The sequence below is a fragment of the Sarcophilus harrisii genome, chromosome 3, assembly GCF_902635505.1.
Source record: "Sarcophilus harrisii chromosome 3, mSarHar1.11, whole genome shotgun sequence".
NCBI lineage: Eukaryota > Metazoa > Chordata > Mammalia > Dasyuromorphia > Dasyuridae > Sarcophilus > Sarcophilus harrisii.
In genome coordinates, this window is record NC_045428.1 from 445363065 (window position 1) to 445390428 (window position 27364).

The following is a 27364-nucleotide window of genomic DNA, read 5'->3' on the forward strand; positions in this document are numbered from 1 at the left end:
ACTAAATAGTAAGCTTTGTAGCACTTGCTTTCATAGTTACCACAGGTCCTGGGTAATTAGGTGGAGTTGGTAGAGAAAGCTTGAAATATTAGATTACTCCCTGAGGCAAGCAGGGAAGGGCACTGATGGGATCAGCTCAATTTACAGTGCCACCTCTGTGGAGGTCTTAGATAATTCCACTTTACTATATCCAATCAGAAAGCCCAGAAAAGATGTCAAACCCTTAAGGTTAAATTTCCCCTATAAATCTGCCCATGGCTTATGCCATCTTGGCTGAATCTCTTTTGAGTTAGCCCTCCGTGGTGTTTCACCTTGTAGTATCTTTTTTCCCATTCCCTTCCCCCATGGGGGACTGGGTAAATCTTAAAAGGAATTTAGCACCCTTAGGAGTTAGTTAGGGTCTTTCTCCTTATAGCTAACACTTTTAGGGCAACTTCATTTTGCAACTCATGGTCTGAGCATATATCCAAAACACTTTTATTTCTATTTCCAAACCATATAAAATACAAATCCAATGGCAAAAGCATTTAATGAGGACATGAAACAATGTAAATAACAAGGACGGGAATAAAGTAAAAATATACATATATATTCTCTATATCCATACACAGAATGCAATCTCAAACATCTTTTAGGAGGAGAAGATGGATAGAAACCTGAAAAAAGCTTTTGAGGTACCTACTGAAAAAAGTGACCCTCAGGGTGAATTATCAATGGGTCTTTGACTCCTGTCAGTATGCCTCAGTGACCAGGAAGAAGATAAGTAACTTCTTGAAAAGGCAGCTAGGATGGGCCTGAGGGCCCTGGCTCCAATGTTATCTGTCTTTTGCCTGCAATCTTTTCCATCCCTGCTCCTGCTCCTTTCCAGTTCTGGCAGCCTTTATGCTAGTCCATCTCCAAATTTGGGTGTTCTATTCATTGCTCAGAGAAATCACCAACCTGAACTTGCTAAGCTCCCAGTGGTTTCTTCACTCTCCTGGCTATGAAGCTTAATATCTTACATTTTCCCATTATAATCATTGCCCCAAATTTCTGGCAGGTTTTTTTTAACTTCCTATTTTGAGAAGAATGCTTCAAAAAGGAGATTTTTTGATTGGTGTTGTCACCACATTCTGTGGTCAAAGGACAGCCTTCTGGTAAATGCAGTCCCAGAGAATTTCTTTCTAAAAGCTATGCTCTCTTGGCCCCAAGTATTGTGAGAAATTAAATCCCAGGGGCACTCCTTATTCTATGCCCGTTTATGCAGTTGGACATAGCAGATGAATATGATTTATAGATTTATTCCAATTATCTAATGCATTTCAAATCAAGATACAAAAACAATGCTAACTTTTGTTCAGAAAAGAGAATAGTCACAACATTGACATTAATTGTAGACTACTCTATATTAAAAAGAAGACCCTTCCTTCATGACTCAACTTCCTTTCCTCATGACCTGGTGAAATCCTTCCAGCTGTATTATGCAATGGAAGCCTTTCAGAAGGAACAGGATTTTCATTTGCTTTTAATTTTCTGATTCTGTGCAAAGACAAAAAAGTGAAGAGGGAAGCTGATGAGTTTTCCTCTAGTTCAGTTTGTTGTGGGTTTGTCATTTGGGTTCATCAATAGCTTAATTCCCTGCTTGTCAATGCTGGAGTTCAGGCTTTCTGACTCCTTCTCTTGCTCTGGAACACAAGTGCACCCAACTGGAATGGTCACATAATCTTCTGTGTAGACATAGCGCCCCCCAGCACAGGCCGAAGTGCGGCGCAGAATGACTGTGGGCATATATACTGGGGTGCTGCGGAAATTAAAGTTTTCCTCTCCGTATAGTCCTGTCAGACAGCCCTTGCACAAACAATATGCTTCAGGCATGTATTTTGGATACCTTGTGGGATCATAGGAGATTCTGCATGGGAAAAGAAAAAAACAAAACAAATTAAACCACAGATTTATTGAGTGCTTTTTGACCATCTGGAGGATATTACCTAACAAAGAACGATTGTTAGCATTTGTAATTTATTTAACTTTTTTTTTTAATGGCCAGGAGAAATAGCTGCAGATGAATCTGTCACTATGTTAAGTGAGGACAAGCACTGAAACCATTTGCTAAATAGATCAGTAACTTTAAAAGGTCTAACAGTTATTTTAGAATATAGCTTTAGTTACCATGTACATATACTCCAACCTAAAACTTCAAATTATGCTAAATAAGATAAATCACCTGCCTTTCATTAAATTTTAAAAGGTTAAAAAAATAGAATTTGTACATATTGTTCATCTAAACCCTAGAGCTTCCAGAACTATTTTCCTGTATGCTAGTTTTAAAAAACTTTTATGGTTTGTTAATAAGTCTATATACAGAGAGAAATGAGAACATGCACACTCCCTATTTGAATGAACTATAAATGCAGTCATCTCAAGGGACAACAGGGCTTCTAGTGTTAGCAATAGAGAGCACAGGGAGTTATGCTCCTACTGAAAACTCACACTGCCCCCCACTTTTAATTTTAGCAAAAAGGCACCCAAAAATTAAGAATTTGCTAATGTGGGGAGCAGAGAAATAGATAGCATGTTTGCTGTAAATCTAAGTGTGTACAAGTTTGAGAGGGGAAATTATTTGGCAGACAATAGATCCCCGAGTTCAAGGGCAATTGCCAAGTGTTCATTCTGAATCCAAGTTAGCCAAAATGAAATGCAGAATCCAAGTTAGCCAGAAGCAGAATGATGAATCCAAGTTATCCAATAGGATGTTGATAATGCTAGAGAAGAGTTTGCACTGACTCAAAGTCAATGTTCAATGTCATTAATCACTTAATTGGGTGACTCACATAGGAAAAAACAGCTGAGATATCTTCCCTGAGACCACCACAAGTTGACAGTTCCTTTGTCAAGCTGCCAGTGTTGGAAGGTACTTCCTCTTAGAAGGAATGAGTATCTAAGGAACTCAGTATAAGTCAGGACTACTTTAAAAAAAAAGAATATTGCATTTTAAACTTAATGCTGCATTTTCCAGCATCCTCTTATTTTCTCTTTTTCTGGTCATGACAGAGAATCAAATATCAATATTTGAAAAACATTCACAAAAGAGGAAGTCTAATATTTCTACTCTTTCACTACAAGCCAGAAGGCAACCAAAGATACTTCTGAAATCAAGATGTAGATTCTTCCACGTGGCTGGTGCTTTCCTGACAGCCTTTTATGTAACAAGAGTTATTTTCCATTTTATTCTCTACTTTCAGATAGATCAGAGAGGTACCATTCCCTGTAACTCATTATTCCTATTTGGTCTGCCATTATTTAAGGTTTGCAATTTTAGATGGCCTCAAGTCTCTTCCAGTTTTAAATCTATTATCCATAATTGAATTATCAAATGGATATGTGATTGCATTGATTTGAAAGTTCTCTCTACTGAAGATTACAATCAATCCATGCCTGGGACATGCTATATACCCCTTTCCTATATCCATATATATATGTTCACCATAAAGGTCCTCACATGTCAAAGCATAGGGACTTGTTCACTTTTGGGAAAGAATAGTAGCAACTACTTTGAAGGGTTGTTGTAAGATTCAGGTAAAATAATATTTGTAAAAGTGCTTACTACAATGCCTGACACAAAGTAGATGCTATATAAACATTTATTCCCTTCTCCTTCCTTTTCATTTCCCACTTTGTGAGGGTACCAGTGGGGCACTGGCTATCAATCTATCATGACTCAGTCTGGTCACATAATCATCCAATCTTTTCTTTTATTATTACAATTCCTTGATGCCATTTTGTACTACTCTTCATTAAAGTTCTTCATTGGTTTCACTTTAGTCTACTCACACCCACCATATACCTCTCCATTGCTTTCTGTATGATATTCATTTAAAATTTTATAGAGACTGTTATTTTCCAAGTTCCCCTACCATTCAAAAGTGTTGGCATAAAAAAACAGGTTTTGCCATGAGTAACCAATTTTTTTTTAATAGGGATAAAGTAGGAGCATTTTCAATAAGATCAGGGGTGAAACAAGGTTGCCCATAATCATTACTACTATTCAATATTGTATTAGAAATGTTAGCTTTAAGAAAATAAGAAAAAGAAATTGAGGGAATTAGAGTAGATAATGAGGAAAAAATCATCACTCTGCATATGATATGATGGTATATATTTAGAGAATCCTAGAGAATCTACTAAAAAAACTACTGAAAATAATCAACAACTTTACCAGAATGACAAGAAATGAAATAAACTTACATAAATCATCAGCATTTCTATATGTTACCAACAAAGCCTGTCAATAAAAGATAGAGAATCTCATTTAAAATAACTGTAGACAATATGAAATATTTGGGAGTCTACCTGTAAAGTCAAAGCCAGGAACTATAGTTCCTGAACAATTATATGATTATATGAACACAATTATAAAACACTTCACACAAAAAAGTTAGATCTAAACAATTAGAAGAATGACAGTTGCTCATGGGCAGCCCAAACTAATATAATAAAAATGACAATTCTACTTAAATTAATCTACTTAATCAGTGTCATAGCAATCAAACTTCCAAAAAATATTTTATAGAGCTAGAAAAAATAGCAACAAAATTCATCTGCAAAAACAAAAAGTCAGAAATACCAGGGGAATTAATGGAAAACAATACAAAGAAAGGTGGCCTAGCCATGGCAGACTTAAATATTAGGCAGCAGTCACCAAAATCATTTGATATACTAGCTAAGTGGATCAGTGGAACAGGTTAAATATACAAGACAAAATAGTCAATGACTATAGTAATCTAGTATTTGATAAACCCAGAAACTCTAGCTTCTGGGATAAGAATTCACTATTTGATAAAACTTAGTGAGAAAGTTGGAAAATGTATAGTAGAAACTAGGCATTGACCAACATCTAACACCTTATATCAAGATAAGATTAAAATGGATTCATGATTTAGAGATAAAGAACTGTCAGATCTGTGGAGAAGGTGGGAATTTATGGCCAGAGAAGAACTAGAAATCATTATGAATATAAAATGGATAATTTTGACTACTTTAAATTAAAAAGTTTTTGCACAAACAAAACCAATGCAGCCAAGATTAGAAGGGAAGCAGAAAATTGGTGGGGGGGGTGGGGGGGGAGAGGATTTCGGCCAGTGTTTCTGATATGATCAATTTTCAGATGAAATTAAAAGTCATTCCTACTCGTGAAAAAATGCTCTTAATCACTTTGATGAGAAATGCAAATTAAGACAACTCTGAAGTACCACCTTGCACTTTTCAGATTGACTAACATGACAAAAAAAAGATAATGATAAATACTGCAGGGGATGTGGGAAAACTGGGACACTAATGCATTGTTGGTGGAGTTGTGAAATGATCCAGCCATCCTGGAGAGTAATTTGGAAGTATGTCCAGAGGGCTATATAATTGTGCATACCCTTTGATCCAGCAGTGTTTTTACTCAATCTGTATCCTAAAAATATCCTAAAAGAGGGAAAAGGACCCATATGTGCAAAAATGTTTGTAGCAGCCTTTTCTGTAGTGACGAGGAACTGAAAACTGAGTGAATGGCTATCTGTTGGGAAAATCTGAATAAGTTATGGCATATGAGTGTAATGGAATATTACTGTTCTATAAGAAAATGATGAGTAGATGGATTTCAGAACGCTGAGCTATTTGTGTATTTTTTAAAATAAGTTTATTAATGGCTTCTATTTCTTAATATCATCATGGTTATCCTCAGTAGCTCATCCCTTCCCACTCCCCAGAGAAACATCCCCTATTAAAAAAAAACACAACAATATTTTTAAAGAAGAAAAGAAAATCAGAACAATTGATTGATACATAGTAAGTCTGAAAACATGTGCAATGTGTAACCCTTGGGAATCTTCTACCTCTTATGAAGGGGTGGGATGGAGATGTCATCTGATGTCTCTTCAGTGGAGTCCTGCTTTATCGTTGTAATTTTGATACATTCACTTTTGAGTTTTTGGTGTGTGATTGTTTTCACTTATATTGTAGGTATTATACATATTGTTTTCTTGTCTCTACTTCATTCTATATCAGTTCACATAACTCTTTTTATGCTTCTCTGTATTCATCACATAAATACAGTCTTACAGTACAGTAATGTTCCATTACATTTATGTATCACAATTTGTTTATCCTTTCACAAGTTGATGGGTATCTATTTTGTTTCCAATTCTTTGCTATCACAAAAAGCACTACTATAAATATGTTAGTATATATGAGGACTTTTCTTATTGATAGATTTCTTGGAGCATAAGCCCAGTAATAAGGTGTCTGGATCAAAGAGTATATACATTTTAGTCCCCTTATTTGCATAAACTTAAATTCCTTTCCAAAATGGTTGCATAATTTCACAGTTCTACAAATAGTGTGCTTATGATTCCATAATTCCTCCAACTTTAATTATTACTCATTTTTGTCATCTTTGGTGATTTGCAGGGTATTCGGTGAAATCTCAAGATTATTTTGATTTGCATTTCTTTTATTATTGTTTTGAGGCATTCTTTTCCATGCTTATAAATACTTTACAATTCTTTTGGGAAAGAACTGTTCATATTCCTGTATCTGTTGTGGAGTGGCTAATGTTCATTGTTTATATATCTTGGTGACTAATTAGCCAAAGAAACTGAATACAAAGATTTTTTTTATTTCCTCATTTAGACCACTTCCCTTCTTAGCTATATTAATTTTGTCATGAAGAAATTTTTCATTTTCACATAATCAAAGTTATCTATTTTATCTTTTGCAAAAGCCTCTCTCTCATTTGATTAAGAATGCATGTCTTATCCATAGCTGTCATAGGTATATTATCTGTTACTCTTCTAATTTTTTAAATAGTAGGATCTTTAATATTAAGTTTCCATATCCATTTAAAAGGTAAGAAAGAGTTGTCAAAGTCTTTTTCTGCCAGATTGCTTTCCAATTTTTCCAGGAATTTTTATCAAGTAAAATGTTTATCAAAATTTTTTCACTTTATCAAAAACTGAATTATTGAGTACCATTATGAGCTATTCAACTTTATATGTACTTTCCATTTTGATCTTTATATGTTAACATTAAATGTTTTACAATTTAACATTGGTTTAAAGGGGTTGATTGGTAGTATATTGTTGGTATACTGTATAGAGAGGTAAAAATAGGAGCATAATGCTTGACAAGAACTACTGGAAATATGACATCAAATTGGCAGAAATTAGGTTTAGACTAATACCTTGCAAACAAAACTAAGCTAATTTCCAAATGGATATATGATATAGTTATGAAAATTCACATCATAATTAAAGGAGCAAAGAAAGAGATCATACAAGAAAAAAATTGACAATAATGATTTTATAAAGTTAAGTATTTACACAAGCAAATCTAAGGAAAAAATTTTGCAACAATTTTCCCAGAAAAAGGTCTAATGTATATGATATATAAGGAACTGATTCAAATTTATATGATTATGCCAGTTCTCAATAGATAAATACTTGAAAGATATGAAGAGTTTTAAAAAGAAGAGAGCAATCAATAATCATACAAAAATGATATAAATCATAAATAATTATAGAAATTCAAAGTAAAGTAACTGTGATTTAGGCCCTGTCATACCTATCAGACTGGCAAAGAAGACAAAATGGGAAAGTGACAAATGTTGGAAAGAATGTGAGGAAATGGGTATACTATAACCCTATCATTGGAGTTATAAATTGTTCCAGCCATTCTGGAATGCAATTTGGAACTAAATCCAGAAAGTTACTAGTTCCCAAACTAACTACTTATTAGATTTTTATCCTAAAGAAATCAAGAAAGGAGCAAAAGGATTTATATGTACAAAAGTAAACACAGATACAGACACACACACACACACACACACACACACACAGCAACTCTTTTCATGGTAGCCAAAAATTGAAAATTAAGGACATATGGACTAAGGACAAATTGAGGAATGGCTAAACAAACTATAGCATATGAATGTAATGGAATATTACTATACCATTAGAAATGATGAAATAGACAATTCAGAGGAAACTGAAGTCCTTTATGAACTGATAGAGAGTAAAGTGTTTGGAAATAAAATCATTTACATAACAACAACATCATAAAGAAAATCAACTTTGAAAGACTTTAGAATTCTAAGCAAAGCAATGATAAATCGCAAATCCAAAAGAATAAAGAGAAACCATACCATTCATCTTCTGACGATGAGATGATGAACTTAAAATGCAGAAAAAGACATATATTTACAAGGATACCTAATATAAAACTTTGTTTGCTAAACTATGAAGCTATGTATCGAGGGCTTTATTTTCCAGGTTTAATTTTTCTTTTTCTTTCTTATTTGTTCACTGTGTGAGATGGGAAAGGAGGTAGAGAGAGAGAGAGAGAGAGAAAAAGAGAGAGAGAGAGATTTAAAATAAGCTCATCAGAGGTAGCTAGGTGGTGCAATGCATAAAACACCGGCTCTGAAAAGGGAAGGCCTAAATTCCAAGATGACCTCTCACATTTGAAGCTTACTAGCTATATGATCCTGGACAAGTCACTTAATCCTGAATATCTTTCAGTTAAATAAATAATAAAATGTTTGTCAATTGAAAAAAAAAAATAAACCTATTTAAAAAGAAAAATGTTTTCTTTTTCTATGCCACATTTCATTTGTATACCAGGCAAGGTATAAGGGGAGAAAATGGGTTGCACATCAGTACAAATCTCATATAAATTTTAAGCTGTCTTGTTTTTCCTGCTTTGTTGTGATGACCACGTTAGCACCCAGATACCTCAAAATCAGCTGGAGTCAGGATAAGCAAAAGTCCTTAGTCTTTATTCTTGGTCTTAGACACAGGATTGAACAGGATGGAAGCAGAATCTCCACAACCGCCTTCTCCCTCATCTACCACCAAAGAGTGACTCTGGCTAGTCTTACTCCATCCCCTAGTCCCTCCTACAATCCTCTGTATACACCAATCATTGAGCCAGCATGGATAGTGGAAAGGACCATTTTCCAAGCATATCCCCATAGAGTATTGTCCAATCAGTAGTTAGCCTCAAGCACTTGGCAGTCCTGACCTCAGTGCATTGACTCAATAGTTTCAGCCCTTTACACTTTGTCTTCTGTTTTCTTTCTCTGTTCTCCCCTTTTATATCTCTTCCTTCCTTTCATTTCTTTCTTCTCATTTCTATTTCCTTCTTTTATTCCCTTGTTGGGAAGCAGAGAACATTTTCACCAGGGCAGAAGGCTCTCCTTAGCCCTAACAACAAGAAATGGGAAGAAGAATTGTTGGCTACAAAGTGAGAAAACAAATAACAAGAAAGCTCATTGTTATACACTGTGGTTACTCTGAAGATTTGCTATTTCAGAAACAGCCATGGAACTATTGCCCACTAGAGTTTTGATTTCTACACAGCATCAGAATGAAATATCAATGATCACCCTTACTCTCCCATTCCCCACTCTCTGTCTTAATGTTTTAGAGAAATGTGTCATTTCCAAAGCACATATGGTCTCTTTACTGGTTTTCTTTCAAAGGATAGAAAATGGTTTAGCTATCATTAAGGCTCAGACAGGGTTCACCTTTATTTGTTTCATGGTAACCAAAAACTGGAAACTAAGGACATATCCTTACATTGAGGAGTGATTCAAAGAAATGTGGTTCTGCACAAGAAGAGATCAGATAATATGGGTTGGGGATTTTTTTTTTTTTTTTTGGTTTTGTTGTTTTGCAGGTGTCAGGAAAATAATACCTCTGTATTTCAGCATAATTTAGTAGGTGCTTGACATGAGAACATACTTGAAATAAATCAAGTTTTTTCTCTAAGAATTTCAGACAACCTTCTCACTGACCATGAATGAAGCCTGGCATGTGTGAGTGACAGCTGGCATACTTAATCCTAGAACAAAGGGTATATCCTCTGGGGATGATTAGAGGGGATGGAAACTGAGCTCTGAATAGAATGATTGACAGCCAAGTCTGGGGAGAAAAAGATACAAGTTCAGGAATTCTGAACTTCATAAGGAGCAATTTTTAAACAGAGAGGGATAAAATTCCAGGAGACCATGAGATGCATTCCTTAAAGCAATAAGAATCTTCCCAATGTAACAATCTGATATCAAAATAGAAGCATTACTTAAGAGCAGGGACTCAATTTTTTTTTTCTGTCATGGATCCCTTTAACAAGCTGATAAAGCCTATGGTTCCAATGTTTTTAAATGCATGAAAGAAATACATAGGGATACAAAAGAAATCAATGATACTGAAATTCAAGTTTCATTATATGTGTGTGTATATAAAAACCAAGTTCATACTCTAAGAAGATTTTTATTTCTGCTGGCAACAACTAACTCCCTTTCCTTTTTCTACTCCATTCTGAACCCACTTTTCAATTTATACCAATTCTCCAAAATATATCCTACTGGACAAGCTCTATAGATTGCATATCTATGACTTTTATCTGGATAAAAAGTATTCTTCATCTACTTGATTTTTTGAATGGTTATACCAAATTCGTTTAGAGTAGATGCAGATCAAGAGACTCACCATTCCAGGACATGATGCAAACTATAAATGAGACCATCTGAAGATCTCATTGTTTATAAGGAATCTCTCTTCTTCTTCTTCTTCTTCCAAGGCAATTGATTTAATTAGAGTCACACAGCTAGTATTAAATGTCTGAGGCTGGATTTAAACTCAGGTCCTCCTAAAACCAGTGCTTTTTCCACTGCACCATCTAGCTGCTCTAGGAATTCCTCTTCAACTTAAACTCTACGCTAGATCTCTTCCACAATAGTGGTGAATTTCTTGGGCAAGCATGCTTTGCACTTTGCCTGATATGGATGATGAGCCTCCAGGAACAATGATGTCTCTGTTTATATCTTTCAGGGAATCTTGAATTATTCTAATGTGTGAATGAGGAAATACCAATTTGGAAGAAAGCTTTTAAAGATAATGCTTTTCTCTACAAAAGAAAATGCCTTTTTATAATACACAAACAATAGGCATAGTTGGATTTTGCAGTCTCTATATCTTTTAGTCAGTTGTGTAATGATAAAGAATGTCTACTGAGGGATATCACTGGAAAAGGCAAATAGTACTTGCTTTTTTTCTACTTATGCTCCCATATCTGTATATCCAGTCCCAGTGTCCAAATTTTGGTGCTGCCTCACCAGTTGCTTATTGGATACTTCAAACTGCATATCTCAGAGAGCTCTTAAGCCTAATCGTATTCATTATCTTTCCATTCAACCCCTTCCTTCTTGGTTTTTTTTTTCTGGGGGGAGGGGGGTTGTTTGTTTTTTTTTCCCTGAAGCAATTAGGGATAAGTGACTTGCCCAGGGTCACACAGTCAGAAAGCGTTAAGTGTCTGAGACCAGATTTGAACTCAGGTCAAACTCTCGGGTCCTGACTTCAGGGCTGGTGCTCTATCCACTGCACCACCTAGCTGCCCCCAACCACTTCCTTCTTTAGGGTAAAATCACCATCATCCTTCTAGGCTCTAAGTTTCATAACCTTGCCATCATCCTTATACTCACTTTCCTTACTCACTCACTCACTCACATATTCAATGAATTGTCAAAGCTTGCCATTTTTACTACTATAACATGTTTTCTGACCCCTTCCTTAATTTAGGCCCTCATTACCTCTTGCTCACATTATTGTTAACAGCCTCCTTACTGATCTTCCTGTCTCAAGCTTCTTGCCACTCCAGGTCATCCTATGCAATACCACCGAAGAAATTTTTCTTAAGGGTAGATCTTATCAAATGACCCTTCCAGCCAATCAGCTTTTCTGGCTTCCTACTACCCCTAAGAACAAATACAGCACTCTGTTTCTCTTTTAAAATTTCTCATAACCCAGACTCAATTTATCTTTTCATGTCTACTGGACATTATTCTTCCTCTTGCATGGTATGATCCAGCCAAACTAGCTTTTTCTCTATTCCTCATAAACGACATGCTATCTCTCATCTATATGCTTTTACACTGGCAAAACTTGCTTGAAATTCACTTCCTCTTTGCCCCATCTCATAGAATCCCTCTCTTCCTTTAAATCATAGCTCAGATGTCAAAACATATATTTATATATATGCATACGCATACATATGCTTCTTGTTTCCCTTATTTGAATGTAGTGAGTAGGAATTATTTTACTGTTTGTACTTGTATTCCCTGCACCACCACAGGGCCTGACACATAGTAGATAATTAGTAAATACTTGATTGATCCTCAAGGATGCTCTTGGTATATGATTTTCATAAAAGTTTGCATGCCTAGAAAAATAAACATATATATCAATAGTTATTTGAGAGAGTTTTCCCCCCTGCCTTTGGTATTTTCCCTTCCTTCAGATGCTTTGTGACTCAATACTCTATACCCTTATAATTAAGTCACTTCCAGGACAAATCTTCTCTATGTACTCTTGGTCTAATCCAGACACTTTCCTCATCTTTCTTCATTTTACTACTGTTCCTGTGGATTTAGAAGCACATCTGGCACTGAGATGTTACACCAAGTGTGGTGGCTTAATTACTACTTGATGGTGAAAAAAAAACTTTATTATCAAAATCACAGCAGATGTTTTTCATCTTTATTTGGTTTTTGTTGTTCTTCCATTTCACCTGTAAATGCCCTAAGGATGATTTTACTTAGTTGTGTCTCTCACCAAGCTTTATTCAAACTGATTTCATCTTCTACTTTTCTCTTCTTTATGAAGTGATACTGCTCCCAATCTTTGACTATTCTCTTCTATCAATTTTTTACAAACAAGCTAATATTCTAAGTAGATGATGCCTTTGGTTGCCCTGTCTTTCCTTAAGTATAAATTTGATCATGTCACTTCCTTATTCAATCAATGCCACTGGTTTCCTCTTGCCTTTAGAATCAAAAATAAACCTGGCTTAGCTTTTAGTCCTTTACAACCTAGACCCAATTCTTCCCATTGTACATTATTCCTCCTCCTGAACCCTAATTTCCAGTTAAACTGGGTTTCTTTCTGCTCCTCACAAACAAAGCTCCATTTCTCAATTCCATGGCCATGCATTGGCCATCTCCCATGCTTAGAATTCACTGCCTCCTTGGCATTATCCACTAAATGTCCACTTGGCATCTGTTCCAAAAAATCTCTCTCTTTCTTCATTATATAGCTTAAGTATGTATTACCTTTCACATGAAGTTTTTGCTGATCCCCCCTACAACTGCCAGTACCTTCCCTTTCCAACTAGCTTGTATTTAACTATATTTTATGTATATGTATGTATTCTTCTCATGGTATACACACACACACACACACACACACACACACACTTCTAATAATAATAATAATTGTGAGCAATACCTATTGGGCGATGCTTACAAAAAGATGCTAGTATAAAAATGTAAGGAACATCACGAAAAGCGAGAAGACTAAGGAGGACCTACTCTGCTAGAATGAAAAAGGACAGTCCTAGCAAGGAATCCAAAAAGAAACAAATTAATACTTACAGGTGTTGGCTTGCTCCTCCTGTCTCAAGGAATTCTTGATTCATTCAGTTTATTAATCTGTTTCTGTTTATAGACATTCATAAAAGCCAACTTCAAGATAACAAATGAATATAATCACAGAGTGACCAAAAAACTGGAGAAATCGGTCATCTGCCACTTCCAACAAACCTCTCTCCAGAAGTCAGAGGCTGCATCTTCCACATTTTTTCTCTAACTGAACAACTCCCTAAACGCTATTCAACATATTAACTTTTATCATGCAGTAAGTATCAATGGCTGGTGATTTCTTTTATAAGGAGAAATTGGCAACTCAATAATCTAGGAGAGAGCAAAAATATTGAAGAGAATAATTTACTGGCTATCCAGAAGTCGGTGCCTCAGATACAAAAACTGACTTTTCTGCTTAGATTCTTTCCCCTCATGGGAAGAAGAGAAGAATCTCAGAGGCATTGTTCAGTCAACAATTTTCTATCTCAAAGGCAGAGAAGGGTAATATTTCACATTTAGAGAGCTTACCATCAGTGTCCTTATCGGCACAGAAGATACCTTTATCAATTGAGAGACATATATATCTTATCATCTCCCCTATTAGAATATAAATTGCTAAAGCTATTTGGAACTATGCCTCAAAAGCTATTAAACTGAGCATACCCTTTGATTCAGCAATAGCATTGCTAGGTCTATGCCCCAAAGAGATCAAATAAAGAGGAAAAGGACTCATATGTATAAAAAATATTTTCAGCAGCTCTTTTTATGGTGGCAAAGAACTGGAAACTAAGGGGATATTCGGTGATTTTGGAATAGCTGAACAAATTATGGTATAGGGATATGAAAGAAAACTATCATACTGTAAGAAATAATGAAAGGGATAGTTTCTGAGAAATTTGGAAAAAATTTGTATAAAATAATGTAGAGTAAGTAGAACCAGCAGGTAATTTATACAATAACAACATTGTGAAGACAACTTTGAAAGAGTTAAAAACTCTGATCAATGAAATAATCAGTGACAATTCTAGACGACTAATAATGAAACATGCTACTTTCTCCTGACAGAAAAATAATAGATTCATAGTACAAAATGACTGATATGAGAATTTGTTTTTCTTGATTATGTATATTCATTTACAAGATGAGGTCAAAGTAGAAGGGAGAGAAATATTCATAATTTATAATTTTAAAAAGATAAATTAAGCCTTAAAATGTATGTAAGCTGCATGCAACAAGGGATTGCTTCTTTTTTGCCTTTCTGGCACCTAGTACAGTGCCTGGTATATTAAATATATGCTTAACAAGTGCTTGTTGATTGGTTAATAACACAAAATGTTTGCTGCCAGAAATGCTTTTTGCTACCTTTAGAATGGTAAAGTGCATAGAGAACTAGTTTCAAAACTAGGAAAATCTGAGTCCTGCCTTTGACACATATTAGCTGCCCAATCCTAGGCAAGTATTTTAAATTTTCAGTGCTTTAGCCAACTCTAAGTTGCTATGAAAGTGCTCATCTACATTGGGAAGGAGTTTCCTCATTTGGGCATTTCTCATAATTGTGAAATAACAGGTCTGATCCCTAATCTTGTTACTATATCATGTCAACATTTAGAGTTGCTGTCATGATTTAATTTTGAATCTTTCTTCACTGTTACAGCATTCATATCTCACATTTCTTTGATTTATTCATATTCATCATTCATTGTAATATAATATTTCATTATATTAATTTATCATGCTTTATTCAATTATTTCCAATAATTGAGTCAAATAGTTTATTTGCAAGTTTTAAAATAGTGCTGTCTTTTTATATGCTACAGTTTAAAGGGCAGCTAGGTCTAGAGGCGGGAAGACTTGAATTCAAATTTAGTCTCAGACACTTCCTAGTTATGTGACTCTGGACAAATCATTTAACTCTGTTTGCCTCTGTTTCTTAAACTGTAAAACAGGGATAACAGCAACTACTTCACAGGATTGTTGTGAGAATCAAAAGATATAATATTTATAAAGTATCTACCACAATACCTAGCACATAATAGATGCTATATAAATGCTAGCAGTTCCTAGTTAACTAGCAGTAGTAGTAGAAGTAGTAGAGGAAATGGTAACAGTCTACAGTAAGGAAGAATAATCAGTAAATTCTTAAATTGTGTTTCTGTCTGCATGAAGCTAAATTCTGAATTTTAAAACAAAGAACTTCATTATTTATCGTGATTAGTACATAATAGTATAGGTGTATTTTTTGAAAGAGTATTTGAATTTCAGAGGGATCCATGCCAGCAAATATTTTCATATGCTACCTCTTCTGAACAAGCAGAAAAACTTAATTCAACAAACAAGTACTTGGCTTTGAAAATATAAGTACAATCTCTGAAGGTAACTATTTTTTTGCTAGATCTTTAGCTACAGAAAAAAACAACAGATCACTAATAGCTAATTATTGTTGTTTTGTCTTGCCCTACTCTTTGTGACCCCATTTGGAGTTGTCTTGGCAGAGATACTAGAATAGTTTGCCATTCCTCTCCAGATTACTTTACAGATAAAGAAACTGAGGCAGATAGAGTTAAGTGACTTGCTCAGGATCACTAAAGTCTAAAGTTAGATTTGAAATCAGGAAAATAAGTTTTCCTGATTTTTTTTTGCCCAGCTCTCTATCCACTGTACCACCTAACTAACCCAATATAGTTAAATGTATTAGCAGCTAGGCTAATTCTCCTCAGAGTCTTAACTAGGGTGGGATAATGGGGATTTTGCTTGTGAAGGCACCAAGATTTAAAGGATGAAAAAATTTTAAGTAATGATTTTTTAAATATAACTGAAATTTGCTACATTTGCATTTTGGCAAACATGGACTCCATGAGCAATATAGAAACCACTGAACTAAGCATCTAGTTAAGCAAAAGTAATTACTTAAAACAGGAAGCTACTAGATGGTACCCATTGCTACTAAAACCCATCTGTGATGTGCTATAGTATTTAATAACTCTTTCTACTAAACTGAATTTGTCTTAAGTACTTAAGTACATCATTAATTACAAAGTTAATTTTAAATCATGTTTTGTGTCATACTTGTAGACCAAAAGCCACTTGGAAGAAAGTAGAGCTTGGACCTTTATTTGGAATATTTATCAAATGTACTTTTCATCTGGTAGGTTCAAATTAGCTATCCCCTCCTACGTGCCATTCAGTGTTTGTGCTCCTAGATGGAGTGTTGGCCCTGAAGACACAGAGATTGATAGGCATTTTGGGGGTGAGATGAGGTACAGGGCAGTGGGAAAGCAGACCCATAACTAACAAAATAACAAAATCAGCTTAGAGCTAGAAAGGGCCTTAGACGTCTAATATAATCTCTTTCTTTTAAGATGAGAAAACTGAGTCCTACAGAGATCCAATGACTTGGACAGGATTACCAACAAAAGCAAGATCTGAGTTCTCTGACTCCATCATGGCTATGCTTAAACCTTATAAAAGGTTTGACCTGGAATTTAAACTGAGACCTCTTGTATCTGAAACAAGGATCATTTCCCTATGCCAAAAACCCACTTCCATATCCCAGCATATGAATACATTATTCCTCTTTTGACCAGAAATGTCACAGCCTTCCTGCCAAGGAAGTGAATGGAGAGACTGGGAAGTTACACTAGCTTTCCTCTACTGAAAATTATGACTGACAGCCCCACCCTCAGCCCATTCATCAAGAACTCATCGAGCCAAAGATCTTTTGTGGACAGTGCCAAGGAATTCCGAACAATGTCTTTCTGACTCTGGGAGAAAATGTCATTCATTGAGCTTTCTCACAAATGTCTTTTTAGAGTCCTGCTTCTTAAACTACATGTCATGATCCCATATGGAGTCTCACAAAGGAACGTGGGAGTAGCAAAATTATTATTTATGATCAATAAACATTTGATTATATACCTACTTTATATACTCTACCTGAGATCATATACAAATTTCTCTGGAGAAAAGGAATCTCAAGTACAAGAGATTTAAGAAGCCCTGTTGTAGAGGAAGTGGAAAAACCTCCCTGGTTTTAGAACAAGGTATGCCACTGAGTGAAGTAAATGCTTAGGCTGATCCAGACTCTAATGCTAACTCTGATGAAGCCCTGAGGTCAACCCTGAAAAAAATACAAATAAGTTGGCTGTAGAACTAGTTGTTACTCCTAGAAGAATATAAGAGAAAGGACTAAGAAGGGTATTTTGGCCATCATATCATAGATTTGAAGCTGTAAAGGATTTCAAATGTCTTTATTGCAACACCCACTTTATTGATAAGTGAATGGAGGCTTAAAGATTAGCCATGGAGGTCATGTGACAGAGCTAGGGATTTAAACCAAGTTTCTCTGACTCCAAATCCAGTGTATAGTAGGTATGTAACAAGAGTTTATTGAATTGGATTATTTTTGATTGGCAGTCTAGACCTTGGTTCCCTGGGGCTTAAAATGAACAAATTTCAGAGTTCGAGGGGATTTTAGAGATCATGTAGTATGAACCCCCCCACACACACCTTTTTTTTTTTTTTTTTTTTTAACAAATCAAGAAAATGAGATTTGAAGTGGTTCAATGATTACCTCAAGTAAAAATTTAAAAACCCAAACAATTAATCAATGGCAGAACTCAGACTAGAATCTAGGAGACCTGAGTCCTATTTTGCTGCTCTCTTTCTCTCATAGCAGGCTGTCTTTAATCCCTTAACAAGTCAGAGAGAGAAGAAAGGGGAGTCAAATGTTATCCTAGTTGCTGATCCCCTGGCAGTCAGCTCTTCTTTGGACAATAAATAGTAAATTTACCATACCATTCCACACCAAGTAAGCCATTTGTTTCATGTTGAATCCACAAGAAAAGTCAAATTCAGAATCATAGGCTCAATTATTGGACTTGGAGCTAGAAGAGAACTCAGAGAAGAAATAACTTGGATTACAACTCTAGAAGGGTGGTTTGTTTGTTAAGTCAATGAGAATGAATATCTTTGGATTTTTTTCTTAGCTAGAAGAGTTATCTTCCATTCAGTATTGCTGGAAAATGTCACTTTGAGGAGGAAGAAGCAACACCCATGCTAATAGCTTCAATGTATAGTTATCCATTCCACATTGCAATTTTCCTATCACAGTTTGGATATGTCGTGGGTTGGCATAAGAAATTAAATGGAAAATTTGGGGGAAGTTTTGTGGAAGCTGCTGACAACACACAACGGCCAGCAGAGGACAGAGAGTCCATGACCAAATACTTAACCCAAATTTTATAAGAAGGCCAAAAGAAAAGCAAAAAAGAAATATTCAGGCTTCTTTTCTGGTACAAAGAGATAGCCAAATTTTTTTATGCAGATTTTCCAGATTGAAGTGGTGCTTCACTCCTAATTTCTGAAATGTAGAATCATTCATTTGATGTGTCTATTTGAATTCTGTCCCTCAAGATAAAGTGGCTCAACTACCTCTTCTCCTTTGGTTAATGAAGGTTTAGTCTATTTTAATCCAAGGCTGACCAGTTGGTGCTCTGGCATAAGTCTTGAGAAAGAATGAAAATCATTCCTCTTCTCATCCTGGCTCATTCTCTTTATTCAATGCCAGGGGATTAGCAATTTAAACTGTCATTTGTCATTTGCCCTTTTCATAGCCTCTTTTCTACCTCTAAATGGTGGAAAAACTCCAACCTCCATCTTCAGTCTTGCTTCCTGATGGGTGTGTTGTTGGAATCATCTCATTTTAGGTGTGCAAATATTGAAAAAGTGTTGACGGGATAAACTTTATTGCCTTCAATCTCTGGTTGTGGCAAGAATGCTCAAATAAAGCTGAGAATTTATAGAAAATAACACTGCATCACAGCCAGTGACTTTGATTTCAGGACAAAAGGCCTTAATCCTATGACAATACTACATTACAATGCTTCTATATTTGTTTAGCACAGTAGTGGTAATGAAAAGCAATACTTTGATGTTGTAAGATCAGTCATTTAGTGGATTTGAGCAGCTTAGATAACAAATCACTCATAGAATCATAAACTTAATTTTAGAAGGGACCCCAGAGGTCATCATTTATAGATGACCACTCAGATTGATTTAGATGATCAGATCACACAGGTGGTAGGGGCAGCACCTCTGATTCCATGATTCCAAAGTTAATGTACTTCCCATTGCACTGCCTCAGGGATGGGATATGCTTTAATCAAAGACTGGCCCCGTTTGGTCTCAGGAATGAAAGATTTCTGGTAGAAACTAATTTGCTTCTCCCATAGTACTAAGTTAGCCCTTGATGGTCAGTCATAGGAACTCATGAAGACTGTTAAAACAAGTGCAATGGGCTTTATTGGCAGTATTAACTCTTTAGCTTTCATTTTCCAAAACACAGGTGGAACCAATTTGCTGTTCAAATTCAGAACGAGAACTTTATTTGCTGCTTTTTTTTTTTTCATCATTAGGATCCTGATAGACAGAAAAGGGCCTGCGGACTCATTGGTAATACATTTGCTCAAACTAATACTCATGTCCTATTAGAGGTTCCCAGAAGATGTTGAGGGGAAAGTTACTTTTGTCCCCTACTTTCAGAAGCCCAACCAAACAGAAACACGTGTACCATGATATCATAGGATTCTAAATATGGAAAGGACCTTTGAAATCATTTAGTGTAACCTATACCTGAATCTCCTCTAAAAAACATTCCTAACATGAAATCTATCCAAAGACCTTTGATGACAAAGAACTCACTACAGCATGCTAGAGTGAAAAAGCTTTCTATTTATATTTGGGGAAGATTTGGGGCCAAATTTTGCCTCAAACATTTACTAGATCTGTGATCATCCATTGTTTATTGTCTTGCAGTCATGCTAGAATCTTTATGATCCCTTCTGGGGTTTGTTTTTTGTTTTGAGAATACTGCAGTGATTTGTCATTTTTCTTCTCCAACTAATTTTACAGATGAGGAACCGAGACAGAGTTAAGCAACTTACCCATAGTCACATGACTAATAAGTGTCTAAGGGTTGGCTAAGATGACAGGAAAAGATAATGATAAATGATGGAGGGGATGTGGGAAAATTGGGACACTAAAGTATTGTCTATGAAATTATGAACTGATCCAATCATTCTGGAGAGCAGTTTGAAACTATACCCAAAGGGCTATAAAACTCTGCATATCCTTTGATTCAGAGTGTCTCTATAGGGTCTGAATCTCAAAGAGATCATGAAAATGGGAAAGGACCCTCATGTGCAAAAATGTTTGTAGCAGCTCTTTTTGTAGTGGCAAAGAAATTGGAAAATGAGTGAATGCCTATAAATTGTGGAATAGCTGAATAAGTTTTGGTATATGAAAAGTTACAGTGTATTATTGTTCTATGAAAAATGATGAGTGAGCTGATTTTAGAAAGGCCTGGAAAGATTTACACAAACTAATGTTGAGTGAAACAAGCAGAACCAGGAATACATTGTATACAGCAATAAGATTGTGCGATGATTATAAAAGACTTGGTTCTTCTCAGTGATCTTTTTCAGTGATCCAAGGCAATCCCAGTAAACTCTGGATAAAAAATGCCATCTGCATCCAGAGAGAGAACTATGGAGACTTAATATAAATCAACATATATGATATTCACTTTTTCTTTCTTTTTTTTTCTCTTATGGTTTTCCCTTATTGTTCTGATTTTTCTCTCCTGGCATGATTCATAAAGGGGTGTGTGTGTGTGTGTGTGTGTGTGTGTGTGTGTGTGATGATAAAAAAAAAAAATAAGTGTTTAAGGGTATATTTGAACTCAGGAATATGAATCTTCTTGACTGCAGGCCTAGTACTCTCTTTATTATACTACCCAGCTCTGATTAATAAAATCACAAATGGAGTCAGAAAAGGATCATACGTGACTAAACACACATAGGCAAGTAAATTAACCTTTCCAAAGTTCAATTTTCTCTTCTGTAAAAGGGATGAATAATATCTATAGTGAGAGACAAGGTGGCATGGCGTATATGGAAGGCAAACTTTGAGGACAGGAAAACTTGCCTTTAAGTCTTGCCACTGACATAGAATTAGCTGTGTGACTGGTCAAGTTCCTTAATTTTTTAGCACCTGTGGCAATTTTTTAAGACTATGACCACTGGTGAATTTCCAGACTGCACCAGTGGAGGGAATTTCTACCTTGGGAGTTCTCCACACTGATAAAATCACAGATCTGATTTTTTTTTTTTTTTTTTAATAGGGGGTAGGGGATGACTTCCTTTAGAATTTTGTTCCACAAGGCCATAGTCCTGGTTCTGAAGTCAGGAGGATATGAGGCAGTTAGTGGTACTATAGTGCCTGGTGGGCCTGGTACAGTAAATTTTGTGGGCCTGGAGTCAAGAAGATCTAAGTTCAAATTCAACCTTACATACTTCCTTAGATCTCTGATCTTGAGCAAGTCACTTAACCTTTGCCTGCTTCAGTTCCTTTATCTATAAAAGTGGGATCATAATAGCATCTGCCTCCCAGGCCTATTTTGAGGATCAAATGAGATATTGTAAAACACAACATAGTACACTTAATTAATGCTTATTTCTTTCCTCCATCCCTCCTTTATTCCTTCCTTCCACTTCCTCTTGGTGCAAAAGTATCAGTGACATGAATGACAGGGATGGTAGATTACTGAATGATGATGGCTTTTGAAAGAGGCAGAGCACTGGGATACCCACCTCTGTGATTGACAGGCTGGCTATGTGATCTTGCAAAAGTCATTTTAACTTTTTTGGCCTTGATTTTCTTCATCTATATACTGAGGGGATTGGACAAGATGATCTCTAAAGTCTCCTTTAAATACTAAGATTCTATGAAACTACATGTTTTTGGGAAGTCTGGAAGGAAATCTGCTACTTCTTGAAAATCACCCTATAGACTGATAGTATAAGAATGTGAACAGCTTATTTTCTTCATCACAGTTATTCAACCTTATTTCCTCCTCCCCACCCAATCTCTTCTGGGACCAGTCTTGTTTCTTTCTCTGATTTTCCTCTGTTTACACCCTTGTTGAAGCTTCTTCTTGTCAAATTGTTTTCAGACTGAGATTAAAGTAGGAAAACTGCCCTGGAAAACTAGCAGATAAAGCCTAGAAATAAGCGACTGAACATGATTCATATTCCGGAGAAAAACTCTCTTTGGATTTGCACCACAAGTAATTAAAGGAACTACTGAGCATTATTTAGATTGCTGGAATATGTTTTCTTTTAGTATTTCAACATAATTGCGTGACTGGTCCTAGTCAAACAGCAATAAGCTGGGGTGTTTACAATGAATAGGAGTATTTCTAAATACATCAATTTCCTTTAATCCCTTGCTAAGCAATTTATTTAGGTATTTTTATTTTTAAAAATGAACAGAAACAGACATCATGCCACAAAGTAAATGTGATGGTATTTTTATCTGCCAGGAAATTGTACAAAACAACCTATCCAAAACAACCTATCTACATCATCTAATATTTTGGTATTTTTCTCTTAACAAAATCCTCGCTTGTGCATTGGGTCATAATATCCTTGAGCAAAGTCAGTTTGATTTTCATCCAAATATCCTGGACAGAGAAAAATATCTCAGAAAAGTCTTCATTGAGCTCTGGAAGGAAAGATACTTTTCCCACAGGCATAATGGCAACTTTGGCAACAATTTAAATTTGATTTCCACAAATTTCCAAGTAATTCATTGTGCCAATGGAGAAAATCCCATACTGTCTTTGATGGTGTTTTTTGCAAATAATACTCTATTTTGCTGGTGCAAGGAGTTTATCTTACTTATTAATTAATGGACATTCTAGTTTGGTTAAATGCCTTTCTTTGTCTGAATCTATATTATTCAGAATCCTGAACCACATTTCTAGCAACATTGCTTTTTTCTCTCTTCACTTTTCTCCCTCATTTTAAAAAAGTTCTTTTTGCTTCATTTGAATCAGATCTGAGCCAGGGAAGGCCTAATTCCAGTTTCTCTCATAAAACCACTGCCTCTACACTCCCTCCCTCCACTCAATTAGCTATTCAGAAGGTTCAGAAATGGACAAATACCCCCTACTCTCCATCCCGAAAAATTGTGTTGAAAATCCTTTGATATTTCTAATAAACAAGATGAAGTGATCCCAGGTCTCAGTCAGCTAAACATAATTTTGTTCCATATTGCTCAGTTGATTAAATTTTAATTCAATTTATTTAGGTATTTTTATTTTTTAAATTGATTACTTTTAAAAGTAGATTGCTTTTACAAGTTCAAGTAATCTTTAATGCATTATATCTTTATGGGAAGTATATGCATTCTGTGCCATCATTTGGGTGGGATCCAAGCCAAGGCAGCAAATCTGTGAAATTACTGGGCGACTCAGTTAAAACTATACAGGAATATCTACACTGCTTTTGCTACTGTTTCTCACAGCTCTGAGCAACTTGTCTCTCTCATTCACTTAAAGAATGAAAAAATGAGTGTTTAATATTTTATTTTTCTAGCATTCATTCCTTTCTGCACCACAGTCATTGTATAGTGAATGGAGATGGAGATTCTGAGCTTCCAGAGTAATGGTCTCTGGATTCACAGCTTACCTAAAGCAGTTAAATTTAGATGATGCCCTTTGAGTTTGATCAGGAATTCTCAACTTTTTTGGTGTCATGGACTCCTTTTACAATCTGGCAAACTCTATGAACTCCCTTCTCAGAATGGTGTTTTTTTCTTAATATATAAAATAAAATACATAGAATTACAGAAGAAATTAATTATATTCAAATAAGTTATCAAATTTTTTTAAAAAAAGATTATCTATATTAAACTATAAGTGCTATGAAGACAGTAACCAAACCGTATACTTATTTCTGTAAAACTCAGGCGTTTATTATTTCATTAGAGATGTGGCTCCACCACTGCACATTTTAACCTCCCAATAACTTAACAGACATAGTCTAAGAGCTTGAAGTCAAGAAGATTTGAATTTGAACCCAGTATCGGTCATATAACAGCTACATGACCTTGGATAGATTGATAACTTATCCTTCCAATTCCCCCAGGTTAAGGTTAAGAATTCCTATCTAAGCAAATCCTGGCCCCTAACCTTGGTGACCCCTTCCCCTTCCACATGTCTCCCCATCAAAAGATTTTTGTTCCTCCCACCCCTGTTTGCTAAAATGGTACTCTTTTGAACTGAACACAGTATTCCATAAATTGCCTAATCAGGATAGAGCAGAAAGATTATGTCCTTATTCTCTCATAGAGACACTGTATCTCTTTTTACACAGCCCAAGTGTATGTACCATACTTTTAAATACATAACTCTAACCATCACAAAAATTTGCAGTAGCTTTCTGTTGATTTATTTTACCATACACCTCATTACTCACTCAAAATGCCAAACAGATTTGTTCTCTGATCTCCTGCTGACCTAACTGTTCTCCTGCCTGACATACTCTGCACTTCTATTTATTGAAATTCTATTTGTTGAAAGGTCAACCGAAGGGCTACATTTTTTTTTTTTAGGGCTACTTCTTTTTAAGAGCCTTCTCTTATTCTTCCACAACAGTGAACTCTTCTTCCTCACTTTGTCTAGCTCTTCCTTTTGTTTTTAATCATAATTTACACTAAATCTGAGGCAGCTAGGTGGCACAGTGGATAAAGCACCAGGCCTGAAGTCAAGAGGACCTGAGTTCAAATATAGCCTCAGACACTTAACATTTCCTAGCTTTGTGGCCCTGGGTAAGTCACTTAATGCCAATTGCCTTTAAAATCATAAAATATATATATATATATATATATGTAAAATATATAAAAAATAAAGCCACACCTCCAATGAAGTAAAAAAAGGATCACAAAAGAAAACAATTATATTGAAACAAAGTTATCAAAAGTATATATATTTTGTAAAAAGTTGGTGAACACCAGGTTAAGAACCTTTGACACAGGGTATAATTCATTTTACCTGACCAAAGTATTTACAAAGTTGCATTTCACAAAGTGATTGTAGTAACCACTGCCAAACACAAAAGTTGTGTTTATGTCCTACAAAGCACATAAAATAAAATAAGATAAATACTTGCTATCAAATCCAGAGCATTTGACCTTGTTTACAATGATTGGTACACAACAATCCTCTACACCTAAGTCACAATATTCTGAGCCTCAAAACTCCTAGGATGTATTTGAGGGAAGAGTTAGACTGTGATTTCAGGGGTGCAGGGAAATCCTGTTAAGTAATTTCCTTTTATCATGAATGTCTTCTGGGACATTCTCTTAGAGAGTACCTGGGGGATTGGAAGAGTAAGTGTTCTAGGTCACATAGCTGGTATCCAATATTGGATTCGAGCTCAAAATCTTGATTTGAATTTATTTTTTGAATCCAAGACTGTCTCTTAAGGTATAGGCGGATTAAAATGTGCAGCGGTGGAAATTCAGCCACACCTCCGGTGAAAAAATGAACGCCTCGGTTTTTCAGAAAGAAGCGTCAGGTTTGCTTTACACATCTACCCACAAGCCACCCTCCTCGCAAGCTTCCCGTACACGAGCCCATACGAATAAGGAGAAGCCGCCGATTCGCTAGTTCTCTTTATATTCTGAATCCTGGCCCCGCCCCAGCGAACGAGCACTGCCGCCCAAAGGGCGGGGAAGAACCTTTCTCTGCGCCCACCACGCCGACGTTTAAAAAAACCCTTTTTGGGGGCGGAGGGGGAGAGGTGGGAAAGTTCCCCAAGGTTCACACACACACAGGCCCGAACCCGCTTCCCGCCGGGGCGGCCCGGGAAGGAAGAAGCTCCGCGCTCACCTGTAGGCCCACGGGGAGACGCTGTGCAGGTTGATGGGGAGTCGGTACCTCTTGTCCTGGGCCAGCCTGCCCCCTGCCGGGCAGCTCACGTTGCGCTCCTTGTCCAGCGGTTCCAGCTGCAGGGTGTGGTGGAAGGCGCTGAGCATGCCCGCGGCCAGGCGTCCGTACAGTTGTTCCAGAAGCTCCTCGGGACGGTCCGCGCAGCTCCGGGTCCGCACCGGGCGCTTGCTGACGCGGAAAGCCTCCGAGCCGAGGCTCAGCAGCAGAGACAGCACGAAAACGGCCGCGGGCGTCCGGACCTGCGGCTCGGCGAGAGGCGGGCGGAATGCGCGGGGAGCGGATGCGTGAGCTCCGCGCATCCTCGTCCCTGTTTGCGAGACCCCCCCCCCTTCCCCTCCCCCCACGGCTTTCTGTTCGCGTCTAGGATGGAAATTTGCTGAGGGAAAGGGAGGAGGAAGAAGAGAAAAGGGGGGATGAAAGTGTGAGGGAAGGAGAAGACCGTGGGCAGGATTCCTCTCCACAGCGAATCGAGACCGCGGATAAAGTGTGCTTGCCTCAGTTTCCCAAAATCAACCCCGGGGACCTCCCCCCCCCCCCACCACACACACCTATTCATTTCTTTCTTCCCCACGCCCGTTTTCCGTGCTTCAGTTTGTCGAGCTGTAGGTAAAGGTGTGGAGGCAAAACTTCCACACCCACCTAGAGCTTTGCCGGATCGGAGGAGGAGGAGAAGGCTCTCCTTCCCCCCTTCCCCCCTCCCCCCCCCCGCCGCCAACCCCCCCGACACACACACACACACACACACACTTCGCCCCCATAGTCCGCTCACCCTCTTTGGAGACATGGTGCTGGGATGCTGGGCGCGAGATGCTGATCAAGCCAGGGATGCTGAGCGCGGGATGCCGGCGGAGACGCTTGAAGGCAGCCGCGGACCGGAGCGAACTTTGTACCCTGTTTCCTCAGGGGAGAAACTGGAGAAAAAGTTGGAGGAGTGCCCCGGCGTTGACTGCCTCTCTCTTGGCCGCCGATGCCAGGAACATTTCGGACACACACACACACACACACACACACACACACCACTTAAATTTTCAGTCATTAACTTGCTTCTTGAGGCTCTAAACTCACTCTGTGCGAGGCTCCCTCCTCCTTGCTGGGCGGGACATAAGGGACCGCAGCGAGAGCAGCCTGCCAGT

The 27364-nt window shown here is 36.9% G+C and overlaps 1 protein-coding gene across 1 annotated transcript; it reads right to left on the reverse strand.

Annotated features, from left to right (window-relative positions):
* Nucleotides 1-23: 23 nt before the first annotated feature.
* On the reverse strand, nt 24-27364 carry IL17D (interleukin 17D). The gene is made up of 3 exons (XM_012545180.3): nt 27001-27364; nt 26172-26470; nt 24-1888 (listed from the first exon to the last, which is right to left on the reverse strand). The coding sequence occupies exons 1-3, from the start codon at nt 27013-27015 to the stop codon at nt 1570-1572; spliced, it is 633 nt and encodes a 210-aa protein (XP_012400634.2). The 5' UTR covers nt 27016-27364; the 3' UTR covers nt 24-1569.